Consider the following 23429-nt stretch of genomic DNA (forward strand, 5'->3'; position numbering starts at 1 on the left):
TATAGACCAATAGCTTCTTCTTTTATATATTTAAAAAATATATTATTGAAAGGTTGGTTTATTATTTAGAAATAAAAGAAGAATTTAAATGTTATCATTATGGGATTTAGGACAGGGAGAAGAACTAAATACCCTGCTCTGTTTCTATAACTCGAAATAAGGAAAGATAATGATAACAACAAAAAGAGTATAGTGGCTGCATTTTATTTATTTATTATTTATTATACAAATACAAAGAGGGAAAAAGAAGCAAAATGTATAGAAATATTACACTTTTTTTCTTTTTAACTGACAGAAAAAGATTTACAGAAAACACAGAATTAATGTAATAATAAAAAAAGGTGGCAGTAAAGCACTTAAAACACCTTTCCCGACCGTCAGTAAACAACCGAAGAAAAAGCTTACGATCTCGTACTTTCACGCGAGACTTCCCAGGGACGCGGGATAAGACGGTTGGTGGTCCTCCCATCAGCTGAGTCCTGCGCCGCCGCCGCCGCCGCCAACTCGGTAAGCAGTCCCTCTTATAACCTCTCATATCACTTCGTGCGGTCTCTTACAACGACGCAAAGCTGCCCGCAACGTACTCAAACTGCTGCTTGGCGAGAATTTGCCCCGTTTACCTTCATCTCCAGCGTGTTAGCATCAGTTAGCCACCTAACTAATGCTAACTTCATGTGACTTTTGCCAACGTCAAATTAAAAATAGAAATAAAACAAAAAAAAGGGGGGTCACTGTTTTCTGCCACTGTTCTGAAAAGTCGGTTGAAGAGTAGCGAGTTAATAAAGTTAAGTTAATGTGTGTGTGTGTGTGTGTGTGTGGTGTGGGGGGGGGGGGGGGGGGGGTGGGGGGGGGGGTGTGTTTTTCTCTTTCCTCTTTCTCTTTCAGTTTCGTTTCTCCCCCCACACCCCAAAAAAAAAAAAAAAGTAGGTGTCCAAGATGTCGAAAAGAAAAAGCAGCTCCGCCAGTGACAAGCCCCACAAACGGGCCAAACCGGTGGAGGAGGAAGACATGGAAGATGCTGATGTTTCTGATGGTGACCAGAATGATACTGCACTGAGTAAACAGGTGTGCACTGTGGATCTAGAGGAAGTGTTTATGGGATGGCAAGAGGGTGACGTGGAGCAGAGATATGCTGATTTAATAGCAGAAATCATCCATAACTCACTGTACACCTTTCTAGCCTCATTCACTTATTCACACCCATTCATAAAATCACAAACAGAAACTAGTTCGTTTAAACTCCGATGCACAGCATTGGGAGCAATTTGGGGTGCAGATTGCAGCCGCAGGAGCCGGGGATCGAACCGCCAACCTTCTGATTAGTGGATGGCATTTAAATTAAATTTTATTTTTTTAATGAATCTGAAGTAATGTGTCAAATTTGTCCAGGTAGTTGTTCTTCTACATCCTTCTCCTGCTGTCATCCTGTAAAACATCTTACAGTTTTTTGTTCCTGCAGAAAAACTATCTCTGATTCTCTGAGATTGTTCGAAAATGATCAGCTCAAGTCGATATGTTACGTTTGCGTCATATGTGAAGCGTGTATTGGTGAGAAGTGACATACATAACTTTGTGTTTAGGTGCAGTCCACTGGTGATGTGGTGAGTGACGCCGGGATTGTGGAGAGCATCACGCTGAAGAACTTCATGTGCCACTCTCACCTCGGCCCGTTCAGTTTTGGTTCCAATGTCAACTTTGTTGTCGGCAACAATGGAAGTGAGTGTAACCATTTAACTTTAAGTTATTAAGTATCTTTTGAACTGAAATTAAGTTGTTTCTCATTCCAGTTTTCATGAGTGTCTGTGTTTGTTACTATGGCAACTGATGCCCTAAGCTTACCCTAAAGCTGTTGTAATGAAGGTTAATGTTATAGTCTCTTGGCACAGGCTAAATAAAGTTAAAACTGTAACGTCTCCATTTTCTAACAGCCACTACCCAAAAAGTATCTACATAGACAACTCTTAAGAAATAAATAACCATTTGCATATTAAATAAATGTTGTATTTTGGAAATATAGCAGGGCTGAGGGTCTGCTGGTCTGTATGTATTATGAAATGATGGTGGGGTGGGGATGCATACCAGAGTGGGCCGCTCACGTAGAGCCTCTATATGGGAAACAGTGCACATTAACCTGGCATACATTCTGTTCTTTTGTGTCTGTCCTATCTTCCGTTTAGTTCTTTTGTGTATTACAGTGTCTGTTTTTCTTTTCTGTGTACAAATTACTTGTGTGACAGGTGGAAAGAGTGCCGTTCTGACAGCTCTCATAGTTGCCTTAGGCGGGAATGCACAGGCCACAAATAGAGGCTCATCCCTCAAGGGTTTTGTGAAAGAAGGAGAAAGGTAAACCTTGCATCACATCGTCTGATGTACATTCTTTTGTGTCTCTTTCTGAGATGGGTGGTAGTTGCCAGTCAGGTTGGACAGAATTGTTTGACATTCTCCTCTTAACCCCACTCGGCTGCGTGTGTGTGTGTGTGTGTGTGTGTGTGTGTGTGTGTGTGTGTGTGTGTGTGTGAGAGACACGTAAATGTAACTTTTATTAAAAATTATATCACTTGACTCTCAATAGATTTAATTTGTGTTACTCTGTCTCCTCAGCTCAGCTGACGTATCGATCACCCTGCGCAACAAAGGAAGAGACGCTTACAAACCTGAGGTCTATGGTCAAGCCATCATTGTAGACTTGAGAATAACACGCGATGGATTGAGAACCTATAAACTGAGGAGCAAGTCAGGTAAAGAATGTGGAGAATTATGGATTATTATACTACATTATAATTATTATCATACTACAGTATTATGGTGCGAGACTACTGCTACATTGTGCTACTGTATCATATTCAAGTAGTCATTTTAAATTATTAATCATTAGGCTATGATCTTAAAAGCTAAAGTGCAGAGTACAAATATGGTCACTAAAAGCTGAAATGAAAGCTGTAACAATGTGTATGTCAATCATTAGAAAATCAATTAAAAACAAATGAGCAGGTTGATCAATATTGATTATACAATGATAAAAGTATCTCTATTCACAAGTCAAAATGTCAAAAAGAGAGCAAGAGTGAAAATTAAAAGGATTAAGACACAGTTTTGCAATAGAAGTACACAAATGACCACTTCCTGTAGCAGCTGGAATAATTACATGACCATTAAGGATTTATTCTTCTCCTTTTTATAGGTCAACTTGTCTCAAACAAAAAGGAAGAGCTACTAGCCATCTTGGACAATTTTAATATACAGGTTAGTGCTTTAAAAATTTTACGCAGTACAATGTTTTCAACTTTGATACAACAAAATTAAATCCTGTGGGATGAACCTACTTCAGTTAGTTTCCACAGGACTTCAGTCAGTTACTGTGTTGGTGACAGAGGGTCAGTAGTAACTTGTTTTCTTCCAAAGGTCAATAATCCTGTGTCAGTTCTTACTCAAGAGATGAGCAAATACTTCCTACATTCCAAAGGAGAGGGGGACAAATATAAGGTAATTTATAAATAAATTAATTTTTTAATGTAAATCTTTTATCTGTTGTTTTTGTGGACTTTGAATTAATCAGATTGTTTTGGTTACTCATTTATTTATTCATCTTTTTTTTTCATTCCTCTTGCAGTTTTTTATGAAAGCTACCCAACTGGAGCAGATGAGAGAGGACTTTGTCTACATCAAAACCACCAAACATGTCACAGAGGATAAAGTTGGACAACATAGTGAAGTAAGAATTAGTCCTCCTGACATGTTCATTTTTTTAAGTAGCTATAACCGACATTTTACAGTAGCACAGTAACGTATGTGAAAGGGTTCGTTCGTATTGATGAACCTACAGAGAGGCCCAAATTTGCTGCTTCGCTCTGTGTCACTGGGCCATTTTATATACAGTTCCAGCTCATTGTTTAGCTGATAGTGTTGTTTTTGGCTGCAGCAGATAGCTGTGGTACAGGACTATAATATACTATCAGATCAATTTTAATTGTTTAACCATTTGACTAGCATAACTAGCCAGTAAAGCATAGCAGCTACTCTTGTTAAACCATGTTTTATATGACCATATATGATTATTATACAACTGTTACAGTGCTTGAAGGACTTGAAGCGGAAGTACCAGGAGAAAGAGGACCGTTACAAGAACCTGGCATCACTTGATGAAATGCATACCAAACTGGAGGAGTTGCAGAAGCAAATGGCTTGGGCTTTGGTGAGATCATTTTCTCCTATTTTTTGAGAATTCCCAACCCTTCACCCACTCCCCCAAGGTCCTTATGAAACTTAAAAGATAATTCTTTTAAATACTATTGACTGTGATTTAAATGTTGCAGGTGGCTGAGGTGGAGAAGGAGATGGAGCCAATGAAGGAGAAGCTGCGGTCAGACAGACGTGCTACAGAGAAATATGATGAGAAGGTGGATGAATGGAAGGTGAGTTAGTGTTAGAGTTTAAAAACACAGTATAATGTAAGTGTATTTTATTCTCATTAAGTCTAGTTTATTTTGAAATTTGTTTTAGTTTGTTTGTAGTATAACCAGTAATTACTAGTAATTTAAAAACAACTACTTCTGTTTTGTAGCTCACACCACAACCTTTCACTTGTCCATGCATAGCCCTCTTTTGTCCTCTAACCTTTAACCCCCTCCTCCCTTGATCTGTTTTTATGTAACAATGCAGAATAAGGTCGAGGAGGCTGAGAGGAAGCAAAAGCAGACCCAGGAACAGTTGGATGGGGTCACGCAGCAACTCCTGGAACTCCAGCCCAAATGTTCCGAGCTGAAGGCCGAGGTCCAGAAACAAAATACCCTCGTCAAGTCCAGCGAGGTCAGAGCTCAGACAATGCATTAGTCAGCCTGTAAGGTGGATGCTGCTGTCAGTGGGTTCAGTCACTTAATATGAGTACTGGAAATTATTTTAGGTTGTAACTGTTGGCTAAGGGAATGCAGTGGAGTGACCCTCTTTGAAGTTACCTCAAATATGTTGTTCACTGGCATATGATGCTTTATTTACAGCACTGAATGGTGTTCATAGGAAAAAGGACATCAGGGTTTTTCTTGCATAGAGACTTCAATTGCAGCATTATGCAGATGTGGTTGTAATACTGGGCTTCTACACACGACTCTCTCTCTCTCTCTCTCTCTCTCTCTCTCTCTCTCTCTCTCTCTCTCTCTCTCTCTCTCTCCCCCCTCCCCCGGGGGAGTAGCATACAGTATGTTTAAATATGATTAAATTAATACTCTGCCAAACCTCCATATTTCAGTGCACACTCTAGTTGCCAGATCTATTTCATAATCATTAGATATAACCGAATCACACATCCTGTTGTACAAAATGCTCACAAGTGTCACTGAGCTCTATCCTGGGGTCCGTCTGACCCTGATGTCTGTTACTTTGATTCAGTTTAAAAAGCTTCTTAGAGTTTTTGTGATATTCAATTTAATGTTGAACATATATATATATATTTTTTTTTTTTAAATATGCTTTAACGTGAGAATTGTCATTTTCTCATAATTTTTAGAACAACTAAAATACATTGCTTGTAAAAAAAAAAAAAGTGTGCTTGAGCCAGTTGAAGCCACGGTATAGAAAAACATTTTAGTCAAAAGCTCAAAATGTTGTCCAGATAAAAACGTTTAACTCTAAATATGTCACTGAAGATCTACAAGAGTAAAAAAAAAAACTGTGTATCGTAACATCCTGATATATGTCAGATATAATCTGGGGCAGAGCTGTTACTGCTATCATTGTGTAACTAACCAGTGTTTCTGTTCTTCAATTATGTGTCTGAGCTAGGTCACTGTTCACAGATGCAGGGCTAACCTGAGGGACCTGGAAAAGGACAAGGTTCAGCTGTCCTCGAGGATAAATGATCTCAAGCTGAAGTACGACCTCCTCTTGTTTTCACATTCTCTGTGTTGCAGAGAAGTTGAAACATGTTTTTATTCTGGACTCCCCTGTGCTTTTTGTCCTTCACTTCTCCCTCTAGCATCAGTCAGACAACAGGAGTGGAGAGCCAGGCCAGGACGGAGCGTATGGAGCAGATACAGGCTGAGCTGGAAAACCTGAGACACCACATCTCCACTCTGGGCCAGCAGATTGACCAGTATCAGCACGCCTGCAGCCGTGCCAAGGAGGAACAAGGAAAGATGAGGTAGGAAAATAGAAACCGCATCCTCAAGAACCTCCGTACCCCATGCCTCACAATGAGTTTAGAAATCGAGCTGGATTAAAAGTACTAGGTCCTTCAGTCTAACAGTCTAACGTAACCTCTAACATAATCAAAACACCCACCTCCTTCTGTCTTCAGGAGAGAGCAGGAAATGGTCCAGAGGTCCATTGATGTCCACAGAAGAAACCTGAAGACTATGGAGAGCAGTCGGTCCAATCGCCTGCGGCGTTTTGGAGAGCACATGCCCACACTCCTCAATGCCATCCAGGAAGCTCACAAAAGGGGCCAGTTCAAGCACAGACCTCGAGGACCTTTGGGTAAGACTTGGTTGTGCATAGATGAATCTTTATGGCACCCAGGCCTTGACTTCTCCCTCAGTCTTTTGAATCACAAAATCACGCATGATGTGCACAACAAAGCACCCGAAGTTACAGTACATCTTGCCTGGGTGTATAATAAGATTAATATGTAATAAGATACCAAAAAGGCCAAAAGGTGACATCTGTGCAGTTCTTACTTGTCTTCTCTTTCATATTTCCTTCAACAGGTTACCTTATTAGCCTGAAGGACCCAGAGATGGCCTTGGCTGTAGAAGTATGTCTTAAAGGCCAGCTTCAGGCCTTCACTTGCGATAACCATGAGGATGAGAGGGTGCTACAGGGCCTCATGACCAAAGTGTTCCCAACTGGCCGTAGACCTGCCATCATCACCAGCCATTTTCTCCCACATGTCCATGACACAAGAAAGAGGTGAGGACATGTACAGTATTTACACAAACATGTATTAAAAGCTTGTCTTAGTAGTGCATTGCCTTGAGGAAAAAATCATCTTCATTTTGAAGATTTCCTCCTTCACGGCGAACAGTAGCATGTTACAATGTATTGTACTGTGATAATAAGTTTTCAATATTGTCAAACGTACAGCTCCCTCACAAGCACAACAGGTCTAAGACTGAGCACATAATGTCTGTGAGCCATGATTGAAGCAATACTGTGACAGTTTAAAACACATTACATAAATTAAAAGTGATATATTTCTGCTGTTGTTTTTGATGCTTTCTTTCTGCTGTGACAACTTTTGGAGTACATATTAATTGACATGAATTCAAGCCAAACATAGGCTTTTAATCAATAGTGGTTTGTTTTGTCTTTGTGACAGGGCCGTGGATCACCCTGAATACCCCTCCGTGCTTCAAGCTCTAGAAATTGAAGACCCAGTCGTTGCCAACTGTCTGATCGATCAAAGGGGTATCGAGAGTATTTTACTCATTAAGGTAAGTTGCTTCACAAGAAAAGAAAAGCCCCAGGAACATATGTAGCCATGTATTTGAAGCTGATGCAAAGACAGGAGAGATATACCCTTTCTGTATGATGTAATACAATATACATATATACATACATATATTGTAATAAAACAAAAAACAACAATTCAGCTGTTATAACCTGGGTTCATATTTAGCACTTCTAATGGAAGTTCCTCCCTAGGAAAGTGGAAACCCCATGTCATTTTAGTATTCAGAAGATTTGGTGCATTGACGTGAGTTTTGTTTCTTTCCGTGTGGTTGTGTAGAATCGTACAGATGCTCGGAGAGTGATGCAGAACAAAAACCCCCCTCAGAACTGTAACCAGGCCTTCTCTAAAGACGGAGATCAAATCTTCAGTAATCGTAGTTACACCGCTGAGCAGACCAGAGCCAACTACCTCTCAGGAGATGTTGAAGAGGAGATCAGGTGTGTGTCTGTGTCTGTATGTGGAGGTGCAGTAAGTCAAATTTTACCTGACGAACCAGTCGTGGGAAGAACCTCTCATCTGGATACTTTTGGTCACCAGCTAACTTTTCAGGGTCTCTCTGTGTTTGAAAATTGCTTGGTTCCTCTTTCATCTCAGGCACCTGCAGAGGGAGATGGAGAACCAGAAAGCTCAGGCAGATCGCTTCCAGCAACAGATGAGAAAGTTAGATGAAGACATCAAACAGAACGAAGGGCTTCTGAGAAGAACCCACATAGATCAGAAGTCGAGCAAAGTAACGCTTTTATGATTTACCTTTTATCTATTTCTGACTCCAGGATATCATGAAATGCTGAAGATTTTTCAAGTCAGTTATTTAATGTTTAATGGTAATTCCTTAGCCTTTCTGAGTATCAAACTGATACCTCACACTAAATATGTTTCCTATTATTATAATAATAGTAATAATTAAAAAAAATATCTATAAACCCAAATTGGGTTGTTGATGTGTTTTTTATCAACTGCTTATACATTTTTCAGATTAAACAGAAGCAGAGGATTTTTCAGTTGTCAAAAATGGATTTCTAAATCAAATTTCTGTTATTCTACTCTGATATGATTATGAATTTCCTCATGAAGTTTCTGTATTTGTTCTAGGACAAGGCTACAAAGCTACAATTGGAGCTGACGGACCTTAAAAATGTGGAAGAGCCTCAGTCAGAGGACCTCAGGCCCTTGGTTTGTACAAAGCAAATAAATGCAGCACAATAATCAGACCTGATGGACTTACATTGTACTAATATCAGCAGCTCCACATAGCAAAGAAAATATTTAATTATGATGGAATGAAAGTCAGTAATATTTTTCACAATCCATAAGCACAGACGCTCCACATGACATGCTGTCCGTCTCCACTCTACAACAGGAGGAAGATCTTCAGGAGATTGTTTCTAAGATCTCGTCCAAGCGTGTCGAGTACGATGAGGCAAGAGCTCAGATGGCCTCCCACAAGGCCTCCCACGAGAAGGCAGAGCAGAAGTACAAGCAGCACAAAGAGCAGATCAACACGGTCGCAGAGGAGGCAGACTCAAAAAAGGTAAAATCCCCAACCCCAAATGTCCCTGTGTCTTGTCATTGGGATAAAAGTTAACATTAGCACCTGTTTCCAATAAAAGTTCAGAGCAGCTGCTGTGGTAAAAGGCCGACATTAGCACCTCTGTACTTCATTCTCATAAATCAGGTTTAATTACATTTCCGGTGTTGTCTCAGATACTTGGGGTGGGGTGAGAATTGAATATATCCCATTATTTGATGGGAGGCTTTACCTGCCTTTTTCTGCATGAAGCTTTAAGTTTGATTTCAGCTTGCATTATTACCTCATTATGTGACTGAACTTCATCCGGCTGAACTTCATGTAGTTACTCTTGTCCTTTTGTCCTGCTACAGGAGGAGCTGAGTAAGACGGATCAGGAGGTGATGAAGTGCAAGCATCACAAGAAACACTACGATGAGAAACGCAATGCCCATCTCCTCAACATACAGACCCTCGAGGCCAACCTGGAGAGCAAAGAGCAGGAACTTCAGGTACGCTACACAGACTAACAATATTTGTTGTTAAATGCACAGAGCAGCAGACATTTAATCAATTTAATATAAGTTTAATTTATAGCCTTGGAGCATTGTTAATCTATAATATATCTTTTTTTTGATTGTTTTGTTTTATTATTAAGTAACCATTAAAGGATTGTTATAGACATTATAACATTACATTATAGTTTTCACCTGCATTGAGTCTCAGAAACTGATTATTTTTTTACGCTACTGCTCAGACATCTGTGACCAAGGCCACCAAAATCTGTCCAGAGCGCCTGGAAGTTCGACGGACAGCCAGGAGTCTGGACAGTGAGATCAGTCGTCTCAAGGTCAAGATCACAACCCAGCAGGAACAGCAGGGGGACCGCGAGGAGGTTGTGAGGTATGTTACTCTACCCTTGTGTCAGATTGTAATGTAATAATTGCCAAGTAATGAAATGTAGCTACATATATTTGGTTCATGTAACTAGACAAATGTAAGTAAAGCAAGCACACAGTTCTCTTAATTCATTTTAACATGTAAACCTTCCTCTCTCTCTCTTTATCTTTAACACAACCAGGCAGTATCACGAGGCTCTCGAGAGCTACAAGAACATGGCTCAGCAAATGAAGAACCTCAACAGCTTCATCAGAAGTCTGGATAGTGTTATGAACCACAGACTCCAGGTTTACGCTGAGCTCAGGAGGTAAGCTGGAAAATGGCCTTTACACTGCCATTGCTAGACAAAATGTGAAATCGGAAACAATTTTAGTCTTAGTAATTTAGTTATATTTCTCTTCAAGATAATGGATTAACATATCAAAAAAGGGAACCTGTTGCTTGAGACTTCCTGTCCTCCTCGATTCTTCCTTGTCCATTTGATCCCTTTTCTCTGCATCTCTCTGTGTCTTAGGTTCCTCTCTGCCCGCTGTAAATACTACTTTGATAGCATGTTGGCCCAGAGAGGCTACACTGGAAGTATGACCTTTGACCACAAGAATGAAACCCTCTCCATCTCAGTAAGAAGAATGTTTGTTTGATTAATCAGTCAGACAACACTTTAGCCTCATTTTCCCCATTTAAAAAGTAAAATTATTACATTTATGCATCATCATGTTAGTTGCTGCAAATTAGAAGGTGGCACCAGCACAAGCTCTGCTACATGACAAATGCTTACTTAAACAGAGGTCTCTCCCTTTCCTCTTGCGCCGTGTGGGGGCCGTCAGTAGGTCTGGTGTGTGGGGCACGTTTGACCTTCACTCACTCTGGATGTCTGGATTAGAGTGTTCCTATAGCTTATATATAGATCATTTGTTTAAGCTTGCAAATCTTTTTTTTATTTGATCTTCTCCCTTCCCTTTTGTAGATTTTTAAAAAACCTTTTTTACTTTAAATATACAATGTCCCTGTAGTGAGTTTGTGATTGTTATTTTCCATCATTGACACCAATCAGAAACAGCCAATGAATTATGAAATTAAATTAAGAATTATGAAAACTGATTGTGGCCTCGGGTGATTTCATTTTTTCTGCTGAATGTGCGTGACTCTGAGGAACATTTTGAGCCTTGCAGACTAAACAATATAGCAGAAAGTCTAAATAAGAACACACTGATTTCTGAATGCTCACAGGAAAGATTTCTTGTACAAAACTGATCTGTCATCCACTCCTCTGTAGGTGCAGCCGGGCCAGGGAAACAAGGCTGACTTGAGTGACATGCGGTCCCTGTCTGGAGGCGAGCGGTCCTTCTCCACTGTTTGCTTTGTTCTCTCTCTTTGGGCCATCACAGAGGCGCCTTTCCGCTGTCTTGATGAGTTTGATGTTTACATGGTAATAAGAGCCTGTTTTTATTGACGTTGCAAGTTTGTACATGCTGCTTTAATTGCAAACTGAGCTCGTCTCTTCAGAAGGGTGGGGAAAGGGAAAGTTTGGAGTTCATACTTGAAACGGCTGTCTCAGTGTTTTGGCCTTATTTATCAAAAGATAACATGAATCTTGGGATATGTTTTGTCTGATCAGGACATGGTGAACAGGAGGATATCAATGGACATGATGCTGAAGGTAGCTGCTGGTCAGCGCTACAGACAGTTCATTTTCCTCACCCCGCAAAGCATGAGGTAATCGCCGATACATCTTTGTTTATGTATCTGTATGTCAAAGCAGTTCGACCACCCAGAATGTGATTTATTGACTAAGTAACTGTATATTCCTTTAGTAAATGAGCCATGACGACAATCCATTCAGTAAAGGCCATGTGATTTTTAGTATGCTGCTTAGTTTCCCTGGGAAAGAGCACAAGCCACTTAACCTCAAAGGTCTCTTTGTCATCTTTTGTTGCTTTTCTTCATCTTTTTCCAGTCTTCCAGTGAGCAAAATTATCCGCATCCTCCGTCTCAAAGATCCAGACCGTGGCCAAAACAATGCACAAACGAATCAAGACGAGGACCAGTAGTGTTGCTGGCTGGTAATATAACATCAGATGAGGTAACGAGACCACTAGCCGGTGCTAAGACGCTCCACCCGGACGTGGGGGTCGTATGCTGATTATCATTTTCTGGGAACATGTTAAAGGAAGTTCAGCCACTCAGCCACTTGTTCTGTACTTATCAGGTGGATTTTTATTTTTTATTTTTTTGAGAACGATTACTTCTGTCTGTGTTCGTACACAAAAAAAACAATTGTTCAATGTTCTTTTTATTTGGAAGTGTGTAAAATGTTTTGTACTACAACACTGAATGCAAGCACCGTTACTTTGAGGGAGTAAACATATTTTTATATCCACTGGCAAACTAACTGTTAAAACAGGCACGTTGAAGGAGTTATTGATGTCATTGTAAGCAATATTTAATATTCATTAAACCAAGAGTTAAGAGATAAATGCAGCGTTGGTGGGGTGTTTTTTTTTAACACATTGAAGCATTTTGGGATTGTCCTAACTGGAGGTCTTAATTTATTTATTTTTTAGTCAGTCAACACAATAATCTTGATGTGTTGCTCAGCTGTACACATTCACTGGCTAAGTCATTTTGATTTGAATCTACATTAAAACACTCAAATTGCATCCCTGAGACTTATTCAGGTCAGTCTTGTGAGGAGGAAGGATTTGCACCTTTAAGGGCTCTGTGCCAAATCCTCCACACAAGGCAGTCCATTGGAATGCACTTCCACTCATGCACATAATGTCTGTTGACAACATACCTGACCTCCTGAGGAAAAGTGGTACTTTCTTATTACAACCCTAAGAGCTGCAAAAAGCAGACGACATGAAACCCAGATCTATTCCATCGAGGTTGTTTGACAGAAATATGTCAGTGGCGGAGACTCTGAACGTACGAGCGGCCAAATATCAACGACATGTGGACTGTGCGGATCTCCAAGAGAGTCCGCATCCCTCTGGACCCGACGACAGCCGGCCAGAGGCGGACAACAGCAGACAAAATGAGGGCCAGAGAGAAATTCATTTCGCATTTCTGCCAGAGAGGTACGAGCCGCTGATGGATGACGAGGCACAAGTCAAGGCAAAAGAAGAGAAGAAGAAAAGGAAGAAAGAACAGTACAAAAAAGTGAAGAAGGTTGGTGTTCTCTCTACATTTTGTTAAGAAGTTAATAATCAGTGAACCTGCATATACACTGCATTCTTACTGTGATGGAATAGTCATTAAAACCTGAACCAGAATTGTTTTCAATGTGGAATCACCCACTCTCAATAAAATAGTTTAAATAGGTTGTTAGTTATTGCAAGAACTCAGGTAAACTTGCTCTTGTTTGGAACTGTGTGTTCTGTGCTTTTACTACATAATGATCCCCATTTAGCTTGTGATTATTTAGGTAATAAGTAGTAAAAAAAACAAACAAACACATAAACTGAATTGTGTGCAGCTTCAGAGACCACTGAAACGTCAAATGATTACATATTACATCTGTGTTCTCTCTGCATAATTGTGGCCTATTTACAGCAATGTTTCTTAATATGCAGTGTCCCTGAGAAATAAATGAATAAACCAGCAGCATCTTGGATCACTGGTCTGACTTCTGGGCTCACATTGACCTAGTCAAGACTAAAGCCAGGGATTACTCTCACTAAAGAGCTTTATAGTTTCATACGTGTCATCTCTCTGGCAGAGGAGACGTGAGAACGTTCTGGCGAACAATGTGGAGGTCAGGACGTGCTGTTCAGAGGGTCTGTCCACTTCCTTTAAGAAGCTGGTCTGAAATGATCACTATACCTGTTTGTAATTCACCTTTACCCCTTTAGTCCTTTTGATTCTGGATGAACAACAGTGGTCTGTTTACCAGACAGATTGCTTTATAACCCATACTGCCACGTGATCGATAAGGACCTCAAACAACATTATTCCAATAGGTTTATCAATGATCTGACACACTTGTTTGTATTGAACACTATCAGACTCTTATCAGTTGGTCGTGTTTGTGAATGAAGTAAACAAATCATCATAAAATGGTGGCAGGCGGTTTAATAACCACTGACAACCACTATAATGAGCAAGTAGGATATAGTTTTTAAAAAGTACATGTACTGTTTAACATTTTGCTCTAAATGTATTGTTATATGTAATATATAATTATGAACTGGTGAATACGTGTATGTGTATGAAGATACTTATATTGACCTGACTTCTGTCTTTTCTTGTAGTTTCAATTTGGGTAAGTTTAAACATGAACAGTTGTTTTTAATATGGCATTAATCAATCAGCCTCGCTTTATTCTAATACATTGTTGACTATTGGAAAAACTGTAAAAGCAGTAAGCCAATCCCTCCAGGAATGTGCGATGTTGCAATCACAGCAATTTATGAAAATTCAAGCAATCCCCTGAATTCTGTGTGATTTTTTAAAAGCTGCCGTGAAATTATGAATTTTAGACTGCAACAATCCCAAAAAAAAGAGCCTGTATAATCCTAGAAGGACGGGTAAACTAATGAATCTACACACGCTGGTTGACTAAAAAGAATGACATTTAAATCTGTAGAGAATCAGCAGTCTTTTTACTGTTTGAATGGCTTTATGAGTGATTTATAAAGAAATTACTAATTTATCTGATTCCAACTTGAAATAAAATAAGTTAATCAGTGATCTGGTATTCTTGTTTCTACTGATCAGTTATTCATGACCTACATAAATCTGTGAAAACATGCTGACAGGCGACTATTAATACTGTTAAAGTCCTTTCGTGACCTTCAAAGGTCCACTAACTAGCTTGGTGAACTTTTATTATACTATTTAATAAATAGTATTTATCATCTGTACCCTACTTTTTATTTCACTTGTTAAGAAGTTGACTCAATAATTAGTTTTATGTTTAGAAGACCAACCAGTGAGTAGAGCCTTTTTTTTTTTACATACTACACTGAGGAAGTAAGATTGTTATTAGTCCGTTTGTCTCAAAACGTCTGACTTCCGGTATCCGCTTCAGCCGGTCAGCCCTTTCCTGTTCAAAGAGGACAGGAGACAAAAGCGTTCACGGGGCCTTGTGTTTATATCTTAGGGATAAATGCGGACTGCACCTCTCCTCCTGTGGTGCTATTGTTCTAAAACACCACATACGAAAGCGTTTTTACCTGAAAGGCTTCCGCCTGATTTTATGTCAGTTCTTCATGCCCGTATTTTCTTAACCTACTTCAATCAAAATCATTGATAGAGCTTTGTAGCACAGATCTATCATCTGAATGATGTGGGAATAAAAGACTGATTGTGTGGGAGTTTTGCGAGGGGAAACAATCTCATTTGGCACAAAACACAGTTTGATCAACATTAATGTACCTTTTATTGTATTATTGTTCCACAGAATGAATGATTAATCTGCCTTTGTATGTTTTTCTTTCAGAATGTTGGTAAGGCTCTTCGCGCCACCTGGAAGTGTCTGATGCTCGGCCTGTACAATTTCGCCCTCGGCTACTCCACTCCGATCACAGTGGCCGCTACTTTCGTCCCCGACTTCCACCCAGGCCGAAACACGACCTGAGCCGAGCCACATGAACCTCCTCCTCCAGTTTCTTTGCATACTGCACTGTACATAGCAGCGAACCCATGGACACGGACCAAAGACTTTTAATACCTATTCAATGTTTGTGCACTTGATATCACATTTTTATAGTTGTTTCCACAAGTTGTAATCCAAATGTGCTTTTCCTACTGTGACGTTGTTGAGCTTATTGTTGACTGAAGATCAATCACAAGGTCCACATTCACAGCTAAAATTGCTTTCTTTACATGTGTACTCCTTAAGCCTAATACAGTATTGCTCATGCATTTATTAACCCTTAGTTCAGACACTGGAAAAACTAATGTGCCTTTGTTCACATGGAGAATGTTTTGGGTTTTTCTTTTAAATCGAGCTGGTGTTTGCATGTGTGCAGAAGGATCATGTGGGAATGAATGTGGCAGGACAGGAATATTTACTGTAGCTGAGTCAGGGCAGATATTCATACAGGCAACGAAAAAAAAGACTATTATTAAAGTAAATCAGAGGTGAAAGGATTTGGAAACACAGTGAGGAATAAACTCCTTTCAGAGTGGAGCAACTGGACCACCGATGTCAAAGGATTCTCAGACTGAATCGTAATGGTGTGACTTTTGGTGTAGCCCTAAACATTTCAGTGTTTGTGTACGTGTGTGAGTTTGTGGAGTTTTAAAGGTTGAGAAAGTCATGGTGTTTGTAAGTTGGCATGTGATAAAATGTAAATAAATTGTTACTGATTTTATTTCTTTGATAGTTTTCTTGTCTAAACGACTTTTCTCTGCCAAAAAGTCCTGGTCATGAACCAGTAACACAATGTCAAATACACACGTTTTTCACAGAAAGTTTACTCTTTATCATAATAAAATGTAAACCGTACAAATGAATTGTATATTGGACAATATAAAATAGTTAAGGACAACAATAGAATAAAGACAGATTAAATAATTTTGGTTTTCATGTATTTTTAGAAAGTTAAATCAACTTGTGTCAGAAGTCTTCAAAGGAAACTGTTCTTCATTGTTAAAGAAACAACAGCAGTACGTGACCTTTATCCTATTCTTACTGAAGTTGGATTAAGTTTATAAGAATATGATAAAGACAGAACAGAAACAGTTGAATCATTTTGTTCGTGAAGCAATTTTAGGTGCAGCGAGAAGGAAGAGAGGTAGGATCAATAAGACAAGGAAGACAAAAACAACGTGCCTTTAAACTGTTAAGAAAAATACCTCCCAGAATCAAATGATATCAAAACCAGTTAGAACATCACTGTCCCAGTTTAATACATCTTTTACTCGGCAAGCAAAACAAAACCCAATCATACATCAGACTTTCTGGAGCTCTAAAATGATCTATGTCAGGACTTAAATGCCCTAAAATCCTATAATTAAATACTATTTATAATACACACACACACACACACACACACACACACACACACACACACACACACACACACACACCACGCCCCCTTTCTGTGACGCAACTCCACCGCGACAAAGACTCCCCTTCCGTAGCAGTGTTGCTTTGTTGACATCAGGGACACAAACACTTTTTTGTTGAAATGACGGAGCAGAAAGCAGAGAATACCAGCTCTGTCCCCATCGACGGGTTCAGCCATTTAAGAATCACCTCGATATGGACGTTCCTCATGTCTGTAAGTTGAACTTCTCCCAACCTGACGGGGAGCTAACTCGCTAGCTGCCTTTGTTTATCTATGGCTGCCCTCTCTCGGAGAACAGCTGGCTAATATGTGTGTGTGTGTGTGTGTGTGTGTGTGTGTGTGTGTGTGTGTGTGTGTGTGTGTGTGTGTGTGTGTGTGTGTGTGTGTGTGTGTGTGTTTAGGTGCAGTGGTCGGAGCCGTGGCTCGTCGGGCTGCTGGTGTTTCATGTTGTGTGTGTGTGTGTGACTGTGGTCACCTGCAGCTACTACAGAGCTCAGATATGTCACTTTCTGCTCATGGGTGAGTTACTGAGGAAGGTAAAACCACACTTATTACTCTTTAATGGAGACTGCACACTCACATACTTATAAACATGTAACCTGTGTCTTTTATATAATCTGTAATGTGCTGCTTTGATCTGAAAGGAAACTACGTATTGGTGTGTGAAGACTGAATGAGGCAGATGTGTAATCCTTTATACCTCGCTTCAACATCACTTTGCTCTCTCCACAGTTGGCCTGGTGTGTAGTGCTGAATATCTAAACGAGCTGGCAGCCATGAACTGGAAGTAAGACCGCTGTTCAGCAGTATTTTGTTTTGTTAATTTGGTGTGTGTGTGTGTGTGTGTGTGTGTGTGTGTGTGTGTGTGTGTGTGTGTGTGTAGAGGCTCTGTTGTTCGTGTAGTCATCAAGAAAATCTCTTTTTTTTTTTTTTTGCAGGTCGTTTTCTAATTTCCAGTACTTTGATTCCAAGGGCATGTTCATATCTTTGGTCTACTCTATTCCTCTTCTGCTGAACACAGTCGTCATTGTGGTAAGCTGGATTGTTCCTCCTCGTCCGTGTCACATCAAATATACACTCAACACCAATCCATGTGAATGTTTGTGTTGTGCATCGACAGATGGTGTGGGTGTACAGGACCTTTTCAACTATGACTGAGCTGAAGACGCTCCAGCTTAAGCGAAAGGCCCGCAGGGAGAAGAGAGAGAAGAATGACTGATCCCACTGCTTATATCCAAAAATGGGCTTTAGTTGGAAGGATTAAGAATCATTGTCTCTCTGCTATGCTAAACCTGAATTTAGAAGAAGGAAGGCAGATTCTTTCTTGTGACTTTAAAAGGATTGTTCGTTGATGTCTGTGAGGACTGGGTGTCTGTTTCTTGTAACGGCTGTTGAAAGATGCAGCTGAATATGTAAACTATGAGATTCATGAGGACCAAAGGACATTTACTGTTTTGTATTTAATGTTGTTTTAACATGTGTTGCACAAAGAAATATAAAGTGTTTTCGAATGACTTATGTGACTCTTGATTTCTGGGCCTGGGTATTTTACAGTGTTTTGGTTAGATTTAAGAATGCAAAAGGGCAGAATATGAAGCATGGAGAAGGAAAGAAGGAACTTTGAATGTGAAAGAACGTCTGTACCATAAGGTGTCCTCTTTAATCATGTTTGTTGGGTTGGGATCAGTCATGGGTTACCGATCATCACCATTGACTAAGACTCGGGGGGCGTGGACATAATGACATACATTATGTTGATCTTAAGTAATTTTAAAAGGTTGCATCTCACACGAAACCTATGAGGAAACCCCCAACAAGCTTCTCTGGGCTGGATTCACGTCAAAATAAAGTAGTCCTAACTAACTGACTTTGTATCCCAGAACCAGTCGAACCTGTTGGTGACAGCTCCCACACAGTGTGGGAGGATTGGAGGGGGAAGTAAGGTCTTGTGACCTGTCAGTAGATCTAACAGGGAGGCACAGCCCTCCACATAAGGGAGGGAGGGAGTGGGTGGGTGGCTGTTTGATGGTACTAGGCTAAGCTCATTGTGCAAGACGTGTTTGAACCTTTCACGTCTTCCAGTAGACCTTTTTCCCAGCAGACATTTAGACTTGTCATAGCAGGAAAAGCTCCTGTTCCTAATAACATTAATGATGTCTCTGTGCCTCCCTATGAGCAGTGACAGTGAGCCGGCATGCACGGTACCAGGACCCTAAAACGTAAATGTCTTTACTGCTCGGACATGTCAAAATGTCTCGAGAAAAAGTCAGGTCTCTTTAGGACACCAACCCAGTAACTGCCCTACACTGGTTCTTCTTCCTGTTGGGATTTTACTCCCAGACTTAATACCCTAAACGTTAAATGCTCTGGCAGTCACATATTCTTTGGCCCTTCTGCTTGTTATCCTATTGTTATAAATTAATTATTATAATGTGTGTTTTAAATGTGCCACATGTTTTGTCTCCACTAGTCTAGAATATACAGTGTGTATGATAACCAAAAGGCATCCATGAATTTCTATAAAATGAAACATTTTATTTTGCGAACTTTTTCAGTTAAATATTAAAGCAAAATACATAATACAAATATAATAACACGTAAACACACACAAACTCTGCAGTAAAAGGTAGGTCAATACTGAAAATGGTTTAATAATGGCTTTGCTCTATGGCTGCAATAAAGACCTGGGGATGCACCACTAGAGGGCAGTATGGATCAAATGACACGAGACAAGTCCTGCGGTCCATAACATCTGTTCTCTGGGAAACTTTTACCTCAACTCACACCTTTTTTTTAAACTTTTTATCTCTGCAGAGAGCTAATGGGATGTCTTTCCTCAACCTTACTGTTGCTTTTTTTTAAATTTGTTTTCCCAGATGCATCTGATATATGTTGGTATGTTTTGTCGGCACTCATCTGACACAATCCATCAAGTGCGGACGTGAGTGATTGGATTACAGTCCTCCTCTGAAGTTATCTCAGAGGGTGTGGAGGAAAAGAACTGGGCGTGTTGTGTTGGTGGAGGTGGTGATTGCGATGGTGGTGAAGTATCCTCCGAAGAGATTAAGCACTAAAAGTTGCACTCTGACCTTTCTTTGGTGAACAAGGTGCAGGACTTACAGACACACACACACACACACACACACATACACACACACACACACACACACACACACACACACATTAGATAGATCTCAGCTCAACTTCTCCAGACACTTGAGTCCCGTCTAAATGAAAGATGAAGTATAAAAACTCTGAGACGTTTAAGAAGTTCATATTTCTCTGTTAAACAAAAGACACTATCACCCGTTTAAATCTTCTGATCTGATTGGTGTAAAAGTTGGAGCCAAATTCACCAGTTCATATATCTCAGATATGGCTGCTTTCCTCTGGTTTGTCATGCAGAACAGTACATTGCACAACATCCAGTCAGCTGCAGTCCTGTGGGTGAAAACACTTTGGATTAAAGAAAAAACACCTGTTAGAAAAACATGGGTTGAGAAGACGACTGTAGGCTGAAAGTTGGGGAACAGTTTACTTGACAAAAATCATGACACAACACTGGGGAGTGCAACAACCTCGTTGAGGATTCCTTTCTATTGAGAACAAGGAGATAAAGTCTGTTGAAGATTTCTGATGTCAAATGCTGATGATCATCCATCCTGCTTTGTACTGGCTTATAAAAGTGACCCTTTTTTCAACATTTCCAAGACCTTGGAGTGAGGTTGAGCTGACCTATCAGTAAATCCTAACTGATAAACGTACAAATAGAGGCTGGCTATATACAACAGCGGGACTGTTATAACAGCACTTTAGGAAACATTCTTATCAAGGATAAATCATGTCAATACATTGTGGCATGTGAGCTGATGCTGAGGTTCTCACAGATGAGGGACTGACGCATTCAGAGTTATAAATGTACTGTATATTGATCTGTACAAATTACGCAAACTATTATTATATTATTAATGTGTTTCAATTATAGCACGATAACATGGCACAAAGTCCGTCCACCCTTAACTTGTTTTCCCCTTTCATTTCCTTCTTAAGTACCTTTAATGTCATCTTAGTATTACATGGAATAAAATGATAAAATATGATATCTCTGATTGTTTAAAAACTGTCCATCATGAGTCTGACAGTAAATCGGTGGTCTTTTACATGTAAGTCGGAAGATGTCAGTAATTTAAGATTGAACATTGTAACAGAGCTGATGTAACAGCTCAAATGTAAATTTTCTCAACAGAATTATGTCATGGAATTATTGTTTTAACAGGTGATGAAATATGTCATTGAATTATTGCCCAACTATAATGTGTATGCAATCATTTTTCATTCAACAGGCATTACTCATTACGTAGAAGTTAAAACAAATTAACGTAGAAGATTTCTGTATGAGAAACACCTGTGAGCCACCCTGACATGGCCTGGATCCACAGAACCGCCCTTTAATGAACAGAGAGTGAAGTTTCTCTGTCCGGTTCTATTTTAAACCCATAAAAATCCCGGACATAAAGAATATAAGGATTGTTTCTGACGTCTCGTGGATGTTTTTGATTGTGTTGCATGTCAGGCCCACTGCCAGCTAATCCTGAAATGCATTCTTTACTGCATATGGAAGAATGTGAATAAGCAGATGTTGTATAGACCAGACACTGCCATGGGTGCTTTGAGTTTATATCTCAAGCTACAGAAAGGAAATGAGCTCAAATGATAACAGTGTTTTTGCCGTCTGTCACAATGTTCTCTCTGTTTCTATACAGTTTATGTTGGCTCCCGCTGTGGTTCTCAACATCTGCGGTTGTATAATCTACTGGTAAAGATGTTTGGCCAGAACTGTGTTTATTACAGTGTTATGCTAATTAAGAGCAGTTTTCTCCACTTTTCCACAAATCTTGTGCCGGTTGTGAATATACATTCCTGCACGGCAGCAGAGTTTAAATCTAGATTAACTTAAAGGACCAGTATGTTGGTCTCAGTGACATCTAGCAGTGAAGTTGCAGATTGCAACCATTTGAAATACAGATCAGCCTTTCAAGCATATAGGAGAAACTGCAGTGGTAGTGAAAAACATGAAAGGGCCTATGCAGTGTTAAGTGTTTGGTTCGTCCACTATGGGCTACTGTAGAAACATGGTGGTTCAGCATGGTGGACTATGCAGAGAAGGATCTGTTCCCTCTGTTATAAAGGGCTCATTCTAAGGTTGGACACTAATGAAAATATACCTATGAATATCATTGTCCATTTCTGCCAAAAGAGCCTCCTTAATGTTACACATAGGCTGCCAGAGCCGCTCCATACTGGGTTTACATGTAGATTCTACAGTGTGAACAACAAACATTCAAAGGTTTCACTGTACTAAAAGCTTTTTAAACAAGATTTGTGGAAAAAATTTTTTGTTATATGTCCTCAATGATGATGAAAAACTAGTTGTAGTTCAATCCCAGTTAGAAACATAATTTAAACTGTATGTGCATGTATGCAGTTATGCATGTGAAGCATCCATAACTGGTGTAAAGATAAATGAATACTTGATAACATATATTACATACTACTACACTACATACGACTACATACACTTAATACATATGAATTTTCAGGACATTTATAAACAATTTAAAACTTTGGCAGATTTTTGAAAACTATTAGAACCATTAACATATTAAAGCAGCTATAGCCAACACCTCTATAATATGAGTGTATCAAATGAGAATGTGTGAAAGGGTTGCTCGTACTGACAAAGATGTATCACCCAAATGTACAGCTCACCTCAACTTTGCCGTCCAGCTGCAACTGTTCACGTCTGTTTTCAACAGTTTTCAGTACCTGCTCAACACAATGGCAGACGGACACAGTTAGTCACTACCTGGTAAAAACTAAAGTGGCTAAAGAACCAGATAGTTCCCTCAGGAGTTGGCAGAGACCAAACACAGAGCTAAAAGGAGAGTAAATATTAGGCTGCTCTGTAGTTCGCCATATTGATGTAAAAGGTGATGATATGTCAATGTTGTGTTCATAAGTTGTTGTTGTCATAAATCAGTTATTGTAGTGCACCTTTAGCAATTAATGCCAAAATAAATTATACCAATTCAGCAGTGGTATATTACTTGACAATATTGTGGGGAGGAAGCTGCAATTTACCAAAGAAAATATTAATAATACAGGAGAAACCCTGCATAAAAACATACACATACACGCAATACCCCAAAACAAACTTCCATCAAACTCTGATATCATATACAGAATGTATAATGATGAAAGCTACAGTTATATGAAGCATTCATTAAATGCTAAATAGGATTAAGAAGGTTGAAAGAAAGTATCAGCTTGTAGCGTTTAGCATTGTAAGCAGCATACTTTCACCAGGTGGTGGTGTCCTGTGACTGTGTGGTTGAGTCACGCTGTGACTGGGCATGCTCTGTAATGTAATAAAGACAAAAGAGAGGGAGAGAGAAGGAAAAACTGGAGTAACTGATACAAAGTGATAGATGACTCACTCAGTGTGTGCTTGTGAATGAGTCACTGTGATATACATGATTATATAGATATATTTTGTTAG

General features: G+C 39.6%; 3 protein-coding genes across 4 annotated transcripts; all 3 read left to right on the forward strand.

Annotated features, from left to right (window-relative positions):
- Positions 1 to 440: 440 nt before the first annotated feature.
- si:dkey-119f1.1 (Structural maintenance of chromosomes protein 6-like) lies at positions 441 to 12328 on the forward strand. Its single transcript, XM_051408838.1, has 27 exons — positions 441 to 507; positions 886 to 1065; positions 1581 to 1716; positions 2238 to 2343; positions 2602 to 2738; positions 3182 to 3243; positions 3403 to 3483; positions 3611 to 3712; positions 4073 to 4192; positions 4314 to 4412; positions 4660 to 4806; positions 5776 to 5864; positions 5969 to 6133; positions 6290 to 6468; positions 6699 to 6900; positions 7310 to 7424; positions 7721 to 7881; positions 8039 to 8174; positions 8537 to 8617; positions 8805 to 8975; positions 9326 to 9463; positions 9709 to 9854; positions 10033 to 10158; positions 10366 to 10471; positions 11128 to 11280; positions 11470 to 11567; positions 11809 to 12328. Exons 2-27 carry the CDS (start codon positions 937 to 939, stop codon positions 11900 to 11902), a joined length of 3279 nt encoding a protein of 1092 aa, XP_051264798.1. The 5' UTR covers positions 441 to 507; positions 886 to 936; the 3' UTR covers positions 11903 to 12328.
- Positions 12329 to 12460: 132 nt separating this feature from the next.
- Positions 12461 to 16171, forward strand: LOC127368248 (uncharacterized protein C1orf115-like). The gene is made up of 2 exons (XM_051408841.1): positions 12461 to 13022; positions 15295 to 16171. The coding sequence occupies exons 1-2, from the start codon at positions 12714 to 12716 to the stop codon at positions 15430 to 15432; spliced, it is 447 nt and encodes a 148-aa protein (XP_051264801.1). The 5' UTR covers positions 12461 to 12713; the 3' UTR covers positions 15433 to 16171.
- A 726-nt stretch (positions 16172 to 16897) lies between these two features.
- Positions 16898 to 18384, forward strand: tmem18 (transmembrane protein 18). 2 transcript variants are annotated; one of them, XM_051408839.1, is made up of 5 exons: positions 16898 to 17083; positions 17272 to 17389; positions 17603 to 17657; positions 17809 to 17902; positions 17991 to 18384. In XM_051408839.1, exons 1-5 carry the CDS (start codon positions 16991 to 16993, stop codon positions 18087 to 18089), a joined length of 459 nt encoding a protein of 152 aa, XP_051264799.1. In that variant the 5' UTR covers positions 16898 to 16990; the 3' UTR covers positions 18090 to 18384. The 2 variants fall into 2 exon arrangements, with proteins under 2 accessions (XP_051264799.1, XP_051264800.1); XM_051408840.1 differs by lacking the exon at positions 17272 to 17389 and having other exon boundaries at positions 16906 to 17083.
- The last annotated feature ends 5045 nt before the right edge of the window (positions 18385 to 23429 follow it).

Source organism: Dicentrarchus labrax, unplaced genomic scaffold (assembly GCF_905237075.1).
Source record: "Dicentrarchus labrax unplaced genomic scaffold, dlabrax2021, whole genome shotgun sequence".
In the NCBI taxonomy this organism is placed as follows: domain Eukaryota; kingdom Metazoa; phylum Chordata; class Actinopteri; family Moronidae; genus Dicentrarchus; species Dicentrarchus labrax.

What these genes read in the sequence shown, in the direction of transcription:
- si:dkey-119f1.1 (XM_051408838.1), top strand. Translation starts at nt 937, where the DNA reads ATGTCGAAAAGAAAAAGCAGCTCCGCCAGTGACAAGCCCCACAAACGG. An exon ending in TGTTGTCGGCAACAATGGAA is followed by an intron (nt 1,717 to 2,237) that starts GTGAGTGTAACC and finishes CTTGTGTGACAG; the next exon opens with GTGGAAAGAGTGCCGTTCTG. An exon ending in CTCACCCCGCAAAGCATGAG is followed by an intron (nt 11,568 to 11,808) that starts GTAATCGCCGAT and finishes ATCTTTTTCCAG; the next exon opens with TCTTCCAGTGAGCAAAATTA.
- LOC127368248 (XM_051408841.1), top strand. Translation starts at nt 12,714, where the DNA reads ATGAAACCCAGATCTATTCCATCGAGGTTGTTTGACAGAAATATGTCA. An exon ending in AGTACAAAAAAGTGAAGAAG is followed by an intron (nt 13,023 to 15,294) that starts GTTGGTGTTCTC and finishes TTTTTCTTTCAG; the next exon opens with AATGTTGGTAAGGCTCTTCG.
- tmem18 (XM_051408839.1), top strand. Translation starts at nt 16,991, where the DNA reads ATGACGGAGCAGAAAGCAGAGAATACCAGCTCTGTCCCCATCGACGGG. An exon ending in ATGTCACTTTCTGCTCATGG is followed by an intron (nt 17,390 to 17,602) that starts GTGAGTTACTGA and finishes CTCTCTCCACAG; the next exon opens with TTGGCCTGGTGTGTAGTGCT. An exon ending in TGAACACAGTCGTCATTGTG is followed by an intron (nt 17,903 to 17,990) that starts GTAAGCTGGATT and finishes GTGCATCGACAG; the next exon opens with ATGGTGTGGGTGTACAGGAC.